Raw genomic sequence first — 12,373 nt, 5'->3', positions numbered from 1 at the left:
TATTATAATAAATTATATTATATTAATTATATTATATATATATTCTATTCTATTCTATTCTATTCTATTCTATTATATTATATTATATTATATTATATTATATTATATTATATCATGTTATATTTTATTATATTATTTTATTTAATTTTTATTATTTTATATTAAATTATATTTATAAACAACTAATTAATATTTATTTGAAATAAATTATAAAATAATTAATAAATAAATGCATGCAATAATTCATTAAATTGTATCAAAAGCAGCAGTAAAGACATTTATTATGTTACAAATACACGTTATTTTTGTATTAAAAGATCATCTATCATCAGTTTCCTCAAATTCTTTTCTAAGAATGTTTTTAATTTTTTAAAACCATTTTATGGTCAAAATAATTAGCCCCTTTTAGCTGTATTTATTTGCGATAGTCTACAGAACAAAGGATCATTATACAACAGCTTGCCTAGTTACCCTAGCCTGCCTAGTTACCCTAATTAATCTAGTTAAGCCTTTAAATGTCACTTTAAGTGTCTTTACAATATCTAGTAAAATATTTTGTACTGTCATCATGGCAAAGATAAAATAAAACATTATTAGAGATGTGTTATTAAAACTATTATTTTTTGAAATGTGCTGATAAAATCTGCTCTCCATTAAACAGAAATTGCGGGAAAAAATAAACAGGGGGGCTAATAATTCAGAGGGCTAATAATTCTGACTTCAACCGTAAATAAATATGCATATTGCCACTCTATGGTCTCCATTGCTTTCCTCAAACAACATTTTTTTTGACCCTTGAACACTGTAGTTTTATTTGAGGCGTGGAGGAGTTTGCATCATGTATCGACATGTCGAGAAAATCCCATTTATTGTGCTGTAAAAGCAAATCCATGTCCACTTCCTGTAAGGATAAAGGCATGGGCTTAAACTGATTTGGTAAACCTGACAACATCTTTACTGTTCATTTTATTAGGTTTACATGTGCTCTGCTCAATGTTTGATTTCTGATACCCCTGCAGAAAAATCCAGCTTAAACCAGCCTAGGCTGGTTGACTGGTTTTAGCTGGTTGACCAGGCTGGTTTTAGAGGGGTTTTGGCCATTTCCAGGCTGGTTTCCAGCCATTTCCAGCCTGGTCTTAGCTGGTCAGGCTGGTCAGGCTGGAAAATGACCAGCTAAATCCAGCTAAAACCAGCTTTACCAGCCTGGTTTAAGCTGGACATAGCTGGTTTTGGCTGGGCTCCCAGCCTGGCTAAGCTGGTCAAGCTGGTTTTAGCTGGTCATCTCCCAGCCTGACCAGCTAAGACCAGGCTGGAAATGGCTGGAAACCAGCCTGGAAATGGCAAAAACCCCTCTAAAACCAGCCTGGTCGACCAGCTAAAACCAGCCAACCAGCATAGGCTGGTTTAAGCTGTTTTTTTCAGCAGGGACATGCTGTATAAGTTGTCCAATCGCAAAAGATTAGGCCCATAATCTGACCAATCAAAGCAGAGCAGGCTCTCTAAAATGCAGGGTTTAGAGAGAACTTAAAAACTGTTCTTAAATAGCTGTAAACTTGGTGTAAGTGATTTTCAAAACAAAAAGGCAACCCTTAAAGAACTTTTTGAAAATAGATTTTAGCTTAGCTTAGTATAGATCATTGAATTGTATTAGACCTTTAGCATCATTAGCAATTATTCAGAAAAGAGTGTAAATAATTTTCCTATTTAAAGCTTGATACATCGTGTACTAAGACCGATGGAAAACGAGAAGTTGCTATTTTTAGATCGATATGGCTTGGAACTATACTCTTGTTCCGGCGTAATCTCTTTTTTTTTTTTTTACTTTGCTGACATATAGATGGACTGTCACAATGACATTACAAAGTGCCTGAAAACATGTTCCAGAACCAAGCTCTAAGCTTGACCACCAGTTAGAATCTGTGTATTATCATTGCACAGTCATGGTATGGCAGCAAAGCCCCTAATTTTTATGACGGATTGAGAGTACAGTTCATATCTGCTATATATATGAGATCATTTTTTCATTCATTCTTTTTCTTTTCAGCTTAGTCCCCTTATTAATCCGGGGTCGCCACAGCGGAATGAACCACCAACTTATCCAGCACATGTTTTACGCATAGGATGCCCTTCCAGCTGCAACCCATCTCTGGGAAATATGCATGCACACTCATTCACTCACATACACTACGGGCAATTTAGCCTACCCAATTCACCTGTACCACATGTCTTTGGACTGTGGGGGAAACCAGAGAACCCTGAGAAAACCCATGCAAAAGCGGGAAGAACATGTAAAATCCACACAGAAACGCCAACTGACAGACAGTATTGAAAAGATGGCTTGGAGGCTGGGTTTGTGGAATTATGGGAGTTTTCTGGGAGAAATAACAAAACGGGAGGTTGGCGGGAGATTGGTGTGAAATACGGTCAACTCCCGAGAAAAAAACAGGAGTGTTGGCAGGTATGATACAGTTCCCAGATAGTTCGTAGCTATATCATTCAAGAAAATAGCAACTTTTCTAATGCTAATGGTCTTATCCGATTCAAAGATTTATGCTAAGCTAAGCTAAGCTAAAAGTGCTTCCGCCAGAGTGAAGATTGACTGAAATGGTTAAAAAATGTAGAATTTAATTATTTAACTCTATGTGAGCTCACTAAAATGATGTCATTAAGTTATTTAGTTATTCATTCATTCATTTATTGTCTATTTATGAATTTGCTCTGGTTTCCCCAACAGTCCGAAGACATGTGATAGGTGAAATGAATAGAATTAAATTGGCCGTAGTGTATTAGTGTGTGTGTAAATGCATGAGTGTGTGGGTGTTTTCCAGGGATGGGTTGCAGCTGGAAGGGCTTCTGCTGTGTAAAACATATGCCAGATTGTTTCAACACATTTCTAAACATAATAGTTTTAATAACTCATCTCTAATAACTGATTTATTTTATCTTTGCCATGATGACAGTAAATAATTTTTGACTAGATATTTTTCAGGAGACTTCTATAAAGCTTAAAGTGACATTTAACCCTTTAACAGGCAAAATCTATTCTTTTAACTGTTGCAAATCAGCAACGCCTGCCTTGAGAGGGTTAAAGGCTTAACTGGGGTAATTAGGCAAGTTATTGTATAATGATGGTTTGTTCTGTAGACTATAGAAAAACAAAATAGCTTAAAGGGGCTAATAACGTTGACCTTAAAATGATTTTTAACAAATTAATAACTGCTTTTATTCTAGCTGAAATAAAACAAATAAGACTTTCTCCAGAAGAAAAAATATTATCAGACATACTGTGAAAATTCTTTGCTCTGTTAAACATCATTTTGCAAATAAATTGTAAAAAAAAAAAAAAAGAAATTCAAAGGGGGGCTATAATTCTGACTTTAACTGCAAACATCCAGAATATGGCCTGCTTAGCATGAGTTTTATCACAGAATTGATTGGCTCAATGCTCATATCCACACGGGACGCCACACAGAGCGGATTCTCCATCTGCACTTCTCTCTACCTAACTCTGGCCTTTCCAGAGGCAGTGCGTGTGCAGGCCAAATGAATAAAACAATGGATGGATGGTTGACGAAACGAAGGAATGTTGCTCTGTTGGGTCCTAACACAATTGCGTCCTCAGCTGTTCTCTCCATATGGAGGCTCTGTCACACTGTCAGTCTATATGGGAGGCGAGTACAAGCTGTCCAGCTGGTCAAACTGAGGGACTTTACCTAGAGGTGACCCTACAGCCATTCTGACGCTTGTCCCTTCTGCCCATTCACTTGCGTTGTTCTCTGCCACTGCCGTTTTTATTTCAGCTGAACGTTCACAATGGCTTATGAAAGCAGCTGTGAGATATTTTATGCACGTTTTGTTCTTTTATTTATTGGCGCATTATTTTGAAGTCTGTATATACATTATTACCCCCCCCCCCCAAGTATATTTTCCCCAATTTCTGTTTAACAGAAAGAAGATTTTCTAAACATAATAGTTTTAATAACTCATTTCTAATAACTGATTTATCTTTGCCATAATGACAGTACATAATATTTCACTAGATAGGGAAATTAGGTTAATAAGGCAAATCATTGAATAACTCCAGTTTGTTCTGTAGATGAACAAATCTAAAAAAAAAAAAAAGTTTAAGGGGGCTAATTATATTGACCTTAAAATGGTTACAATTTTTTTTAAATAACTGCTTTCATACTAGCTGAAATAAAACAAATAAGACTTTCTCTAGAAGAAAAAATATTATAGAAAATACTGTGGAAAAATTCCTTGCTCTTTTTTGAGACAAGGAAAAAAAAAAAGAAAAGTAGGGCTAATAATTTTAATTTTAACTTGACAAAATGTTTTTAGTGTGGCCAGACAGAATCTGTGGACATTTTTTTTTCTATTTTTCTGCAGAATTTTGTTTAAAAAATTACACAATACACACATAAAACATATGCCTAAGTAATTGGCGGTTCATTCTGCTGTGGAGATCCCTGATAAATCAGGAACTAAGTTTAAAAAAAACAGTCTGTGTTTTTTGCTATTTCTGAGCAGAATTTTGTAAAAAATCTGTGGATTTATGCAGAATGAATTTGGGAGTATAGTAGCTGAAATGCAAAGCATTAAACTAAAAAGAATGTGTAATGTGATGTGACGCTGACAACGGGGTTGAGGATCAAAACGCGGGTCTATTAAACAGAATGGTCAGCCAAGCAACAGTCAACACAGGAGCTAACGGATCTATACGGACAATCCAAAGTGGTGGTCAATACACAGGCAAATGGGTCAAATGGCAGGCAGCATATATACAGTTGAAGTCAGAATTATTATACCCCTGTTAATTTTTTCCCCATTTTCTGTTTAACGGAGAGAAGATTGTTTCAACACATTTCTAAGCATAATAGTTTTAACAACTCATCTCTAATAACTGATTTATTTTATCTTTGTCATGATGACAGTAAATAATATTTGACTAGATGTTTTTCATGACACTTCTATACAGCTTAAAATGACATTTAAAGGCTTAACTAGGTTGGTTAACTAGGCAGGTTAGGGTAATTAGGCAAGCTATTGTATAACAATGGTTTGTTTTGTAGACTATTGTCAAAAATATAGCTTAAAGGGGCTAATAATATTGACCTTAAAAATAATAAAAAACTGCTATGGATTACATTTTCGAACAAACATAGATATTAATCCAGGATCGTGTTGTATTTGGCAAAATCACGACATGCGACTGTAAATAAATATTGTTAAACTGTTTTAGCTTTGCCTCGTGTGACTGGCAAATGTATATTCAATTAAAAAAAGAAGTAATATCTACGTACATTTTCCCAGTGATGGGTTGCAGCTGGAAGAGCATCCGCTGTGTAAACGTATGCTGGATAAGTTGGCAGTTCATTAAGCTGTGGCAACCCCTGATTAATAAAGGGACTAAGCCGAAAAGAAAATGAATGAATGAATAAACATACATTTTTCAGTAACCATGGCTGTAGTAAACCATCAAACTATGGAAAAGACACTATCATCCAACACATTTCCAGATTTCTACTCTAGATGATTGCATAATCAGCAGATTTAGACATCTGTATTATAGTATTTAAGCAAAGTATGCCAGATCAGATAGTTTAGTGTAATTTAAAGATGACTGGGAACACATCATGCTAACTCATTCTGCACAGTTTTTTTAAACACACAATTAAATGACAGCATTGAGTGCAAATCCAGGGTTTTTTTATGTATTGAATTTCTCTTCAGTGCTGCAAAAGGGATTTCTTTTTCTTCACCAATTTCAAGCTGAACATTTTAACGTTTGATTTTAAATTGCAGAGCTCAGATGATTGGGCTTTTCAGCGGCGCTCTTCATTCAATGATTGTTAATTAGCTCTTAAGTGTGGTTTAGTAAACTTTAACATGAGCATGCTCTTTAGGGCAGAACACTGCGTTTTTCAGCAGTCAGACTCATTTGTTAATTATCTTTGATGACTTCTGACTGTATCGGCGACGGGGATGCAAAGTGACGACGTGCGGCAGAAGTGCTTTAAAGCTTTTCAACTGCTTTATTGCGGCTCCTCAGGGAGGCCTGTGGCGCTCTCCACATGTGCTCTTACACACACACTCCAGCTTATACGTATGAGTAGCTCTATCTGACTTTTTGTTTTGTTTAAGATAAACAATTTATAATTGAGATCTGTTTATGTAACGTATGTTTATAAATATTATCATTCATTCATTTTCCTTCAGCTTAGTCACTTTATTTATCAGGGGTCACCACAGTGGAATGAACCGCCAGCTTGTACAGAATATATTTTACACAGCGGATGCCCTTCACACAGAAATGCCAACTGACCCAGCTGAGACTCGAACCAGCGACCTTCTTGCTGTGAAGCGGCAGTGCTAACCACTGAGCCACTGTGTCCCTTCTTATAAATACTATATATTTTACAATTTTTTTTCAAATTTACAGTATAACAAAATAACTAGGCCTGTTATGATAAGGAATTTTTGCTGTGCAATATAAATCGTCACAGAAGTTGTTGCGATAAGCGATATTATTGTCATTTCAAGAGTTCACACTTAGATAATGCTTAACTATTTAAGCAAGTTTGGCATGCTGTTCCGGGAGAGAACCCTGAGCTCGGTGATAGATGAGCCCGAGGCTCCCGCCTGGTCTATAAGCATTAGGAGGGATATGATATCAGGTAGTTCTCGATAGCTTCCCAAATAGATCACTAGCTACGCTATTTTGTAATAAGTGCTTGTGACTTTAACTTTTGTTGCATGGTTTTTGAGTGTGGGAGGAAACCGGAGTACCCGGGGAAAACACACGCGAACATGGGGAGAACATGCAAACTCAACACAGAGAGTATCGGTTGGCTCAGCTAGTGTTTAACCAATGACCTCCTTGCTGTGGGGCAACAGTGCTAGCCACTGAGCCACCGTGTCGCCCGAACTGAGGAGGCGGGAGAAGGGAAGGATGGGGGGAGTTTTCAAAACGAAGATGAGGAATGAAGTTTTGGCTGGATATTTATATTGTATTTAGAGTGTTCCCATTGGCTAGTTAGTGATTAGAGATAGGGATCAGCTGTAGTCAATCCTATCACGTGCTCCTCTCGAAATTAGTTTAAGAAACTTCACTTTGAGATCATTTTATGCTACTGATTGTATAATGATTATATAACAGCTTAATAATGCAAATACAGTAGTCATTGACATTAACATTCTTGCTTTATACACCTTAGTCATACACTGAAAAAAATTATTCATAGATGATTCCTTGGATTTACTCAACTTTTTTATGTTAAGTGGTTGTAAACAATTTTTTTGGACTGAATTTAAACAAACAAATTAAGTTGAACATTGTTAAATTTAATTTGTTTGTTTAAATTCAACACAAATAAATTGTTTGCAACACTTCTGCATGCAACACTTTTTTTCAGTGTAAACTAGATCTGTAAATCTGTGTTGCACTTTTGTACATATTTTGCAAGAAAATGTATTCTTTTGTTGTGGTCCTCTCCTAAAATTCCTTCGGTCAATATGTGGATAAATTAAATTGCCATTTTCTTACCCTTGGAAAAACTGACTTATGACTTGGGTCTGAAATCCGATGATTTCTGGCATATCTTGAATCCTCTATGGGAGTTTTTGAAGAATGTATCTTGAAAGATTTATTTAAATTTATTTATTTTTTTGTTGATTTTATCCTTGACAAAAGACTTGAATTACTAGCGATGATTGTATAATAGATGATTGTATACTAGATATGTATATAATTTGTAAAAGGGATATTTCACCCAAAAACTTCTAAAATTAATTTTTACTCACCTCCAGGTCATCCAAGATGTAGGAGTTTTTTCTTCAGTAGAATATTAAATTAAATTTTAGGCTATACTGTGGCACTTTTACGTCCGCGGCAATTCACAAACTACAACACATACAGGCAAAACAAAAACAAATACTGCCTTTTAACAATACCTAAGGATCCTGTTTTCTTTAATGCTGTACTGAAGGAAAAATGCCACCTTCATCTTGGATGGCTTGATGGTCAGTAATTTATCTGCAGTTTTGATTAAGCAAATACTGCATCACTAACATTCATACTTTGTGGGTCATGTTTTTCAGCACTATCTGGTATGAGCTCCATGCGCGCGAGTGGCCCTTTAAGAACCAGCCGGCTGAAGTCATTATCTGGCAGGTGGGAAGTGGAATGAAGCCCATCCTCACTCAGATCGGCATGGGCAAGGAAATATCCGTGAGTTTTCACACACATTCCACAGCTTTTATATAGGCAAAACAAATGAAAAAAGTTTTATTAGCTACTTTCATTTGGCTAAAGATTTTTGCAGCATATCAGTAAAGGTCAGTTTTTATTGTATGCACATGGGGGATTCTATAACTCCCAGGATACATGATGGAAAAAATACTAATTCAAACAACAAGAAATCATGATTTTTGGCAACATAAGACACATTTTACATAAGATATTGTATTATTATGGCATGTAACATCTTGTGCTCTATGAAAAAAAGAAACACATTTTATAAATAATCAAATAGCTAAATTTATTTTCAATTTAAAAGCAGAAAAATTTGGCAATTATAAAATCACTTACAATATATACTGTATAGTCACAAGCCAGTTTATTATGTACACCTTGGTAAAGCAAATATCAAAATACCCATCACATGGCACCATTTAGGCATGTAGAGCTCAAAATAAGCATCAGAATGCAGAAAAAGGACATTTGGCATGGTGCAAATATTCCCCTTAAAATGGCTAAACGAGGGAGCTGATTGAGACTAACCCAGTGAGGTCACTAAACTGAAATGGCCTCCCCAGTCACCAGTTCTTAATCCAGTAGAGCAGGGGTCGCCAACCCTGTTCCTGGAGAGCCACCTTCCTGCAGATTTCAGTTGTTACCCATATCAAACACACCTGAACCAATTAATTAGGACCTGAACACCACATGATAATTACAGGCAGGTGTGTTTGAAATGGGTTGCAACTGAAATCTGCAGGTTGGTGGCTCTCCAGGAACAGGGTTGGCCACCCCTGCAGTAGAGCACCTTCCGGATGTGCAGAGATTCACATTATGGATGTGGAGAAGGTGACAGATTTGTCAGCCACTGTGTGATGCTGTCATGTTAATGCAGATCAATATCTCTGATGTTTCCAACAACATGCTAAATCTATGTTATGAAGAATGAGGGCAATTCTAAAGGCAAATAGGGGGATGGATGGATGGATGGATGGAGGGATTTTGGATTGGTGGATGGATGGATTGTGAATAGTTGATGGATGGATGGATGGATGGATGGATGAATGGATGGATGGATGTATGGATGGATGGATGGATGGATGGATAGATGGATTTTGGATTTTGGATTGGTGGATGGATGGACTGTGGATAGTTGATTTATGGATGGATGGATGGATGGATGGATGGATGAATAGATAGATAGATAGATAGATAGATAGATAGATAGATAGATAGATAGATAGATAGATAGATAGATAGATAGATAGATAGATAGATAGATAGATAGATAGATAGATAGATAGATAGATAGATATCCTTATGACTAATATGCTATCATCTAAAAAACTTTATTTTGACATCACTGGGACTTTTTGTCAAGTTTAAACCTAGTACTTGATCAGATTGTTCTTTCTCTGCAGGACATCCTGCTGTTCTGTTGGGCGTATGAACAGGAAGAGCGGCCCAGCTTCTCCAAGCTCATGGAACTACTGGAGAAACTGCCGAAACGCAACCGTCGCCTGTCTCACCCAGTACACTTCTGGAAATCAGCTGAGTATGTGAAATGAGCTAAACTCAAAACCGCCTGTTTATAAAACAAATAAACAAACAAAATAAAAAATCGTGACGTTAAAATGGAGTCAGTCGACGCGGCTGAGAGAACCTAACAAGAGTGGTGCATGTATTCTGCTGTATTTAGCGACGTTTCCCAAACGCAGTCATCATTTATCATATTTAGAGCACACAATATTATTGGTGTATGATTTGGTTCTGAAAGGCAGATGTTTTCTCTCTTTTGTTTGATTTCTGTTTTTTGTTTTGGCTAAATGTTTGATCTGTTTTGCATATCAACTGCTTGTGATTATTTCTCATTATCTTCAAAGAGTCCACTTTCAGTGAATGTTTTCTTTCTTTGAACCTCTGCAATGCATTTTTTGTTTATTTATAAAACTGATACTAGTGTTATTCAACTTTTTGTCTGTATTGTTTTTTCTTCTTTTGGAATTCAGTCGTTTGATGAATGTATTCATTTTATTTCGATTTGACAAATGTACCCTTTTGAACTTGTTTTACTTGTTCGTCATTTCGTCATTCATGCTGTATGTGTTTCACAGAACTCCATGCTTTTTTATGCGCGGACATTCCGAAGCTTTACCGTAACCATGGAGACGAGTGTTCCGAGAATGCGAGGAACTTCTCTCCCTTCCTTTCGCATTGTAGATAAAGTAGCGCGTGCAGCTGTGTCACTCATTTACTTTGCCTATATAGAAAGACGCGTTCGTACAATGGCGCCGTAACTGAGCGTGTATATGTTTATTATCGACACTTGAATTGTATCATGCCTAACTGTGACAAAAACAGAATTACCTAGAGGTAAACTGCTATTCCTGAGCCTACAAAGAAAGGGATAGATATGACAGACTGTATCTATCACACTTACGAACCTTTTCTTATCAGTGCATACGAATGTTTAGCATAATTTAAAAGCTTTGCTTTGTTTGTACTAGGCTACACACATGTTATATTGTAGAGAACATCCAGTACCATGAGTAATAGTGCACTTTTCACCATTTGTATATTATTATAAACGACATCTCATTATTATGACTGTTGCATGTTGCAAGTTCTGGAGTGTCCATGTTGTAACACGGATCGGTGTGAAGGTCGGTGTCGCTCGCTAGGTATGGCTTAAACTAAACCGCTATCCCGCTTTCTCCACCATATCAGCGCCATGCACTCTGGGTACAGACAATCTGCTCACTCGTTAAAAAAAGCCATGGTTTTTTGGGTCATAAACAGTGCCAGTGCTCACAAACTTGTTGCTGCTGTTCTTTTTGAAGTCTATTTTAGGATCACAAAAATACAGATGTCGTCGAGTGGGCGTTTATATTTGTACGGTCGACCGTTTTTACACGCATGAGGGCGTTTTTAAGGGGATTTCTTCATGCTACGGACCCCGGATCCATACAGTAGTAGTTTTACAGACTAAACAACGTGAGAAAGTAATAACAGATGATATTTAAAATCTATATCAGGCCTTGTAAGGCACAATTTTAGACCTATGAATAAATGACTGTGCTATAATGTTTATATATATTTTTTTGAAACGGGGCTATGAGGATGTCCGGGACAGTGATTTTGTCAAATTGCGAGAAGACGGGATCTTGTTAACAACCGTTATTAGCAGCTTCCATATCAGGCCTATTTAACAGGCTGTAGATTTTGCTTAATAATCTGTTGCTGTGATTAATATTACAATCACTGAATCCGACCTCATTATCATTGATTATATTTCTGCCCCATTATGAATGTATGAGTTGTTCTGTGTGTGTGTGTGTGTGTGCGTGTGTTGTTGTTAACGTTTTTGTTTTCCTACTTTCCATCCATGCATTTACTTGGTGGTCGTTGATTATTTACCTACACTTTTCCATCGCTCTAGTTTGCGTTTCTTTTCTGATATTTTGTGCCCGTCTTTGCTGATTTCTTTGATGGCCTCCATGATTGAGTTTTTGTATTATGTATTTGTTGTAAGTATATATAAAGCTTGTATTTACTGATGCCTTATGGTCCATGGCTTAGCGACTGGTACACATCACAAGCTCTTTCTTTGCACTCATCCTTTATGAAATTATATGAAAATAAAAAGGTGTTGATTTTGGACTTTTGCTTTTTGTTTGTCATTTCCTTTTACTCTTTGTCATGATTCATGTTTTTTTCGTTCACAGAAAGTCTGTGTTACTTCATGTGGAAGCTTTATACCTGAAACATTGCATTATAAAATATTATTATAAATTATTTAGTGGTTCAGAGAGAAAATGAGAATAATCTTAACGTTAGGGCCCTGATATACTCACAGCAGCATTGAGATGAATATGTAAACATGTGCAGCATGCTTTCTGCTCAATAACAACATAAACATATACTAATTAAAATGTAAAAACAGTAAAGAAAGCATCTGATCATATGTGGATGATCAAGTCAAATAAAACCCTGTCACATATATTTATATAGTTGATCACGTCAATGCAAATAAATAAGTACTATAAATTAAAAACATTGTTCACTTTGATTTCTATAGCAGCTCTCTGATGTTAATGTTTTACTCACGGATGTCTGACTTCAACTGACTGAACAGAG

At 36.2% G+C, this 12,373-nt stretch overlaps 1 protein-coding gene across 6 annotated transcripts in view; it reads left to right on the top strand.

The window, feature by feature from the left end:
- Positions 1-11,901, top strand: part of ksr2 (kinase suppressor of ras 2) — a 216,164-nt gene extending 204,263 nt beyond the window's left edge. For 5 of the 6 annotated variants that reach the window (NM_001423542.2, XM_087252652.1, XM_087252650.1 and 2 more), the window contains 2 exons: positions 8,101-8,230; positions 9,658-11,901. In NM_001423542.2, coding sequence (NP_001410471.1) covers positions 8,101-8,230; positions 9,658-9,804 — 277 coding nt within the window. In that variant the 3' untranslated portion in view covers positions 9,805-11,901. The remainder of the gene's footprint in view (positions 1-8,100; positions 8,231-9,657) is intronic. The other variant, NM_001144041.2, reaches the window with a different exon arrangement.
- Positions 11,902-12,373: the final 472 nt, after the last annotated feature.

This window comes from Danio rerio, chromosome 5 (genome assembly GCF_052040795.2).
Source record: "Danio rerio strain M-AB ecotype USA chromosome 5, GRCz13ab, whole genome shotgun sequence".
In the NCBI taxonomy this organism is placed as follows: Eukaryota; Metazoa; Chordata; class Actinopteri; order Cypriniformes; family Danionidae; genus Danio; species Danio rerio.
The sequence above is the reverse complement of the archived record's forward strand: the minus strand, read 5'-3'. Positions and strand labels throughout refer to the sequence as shown.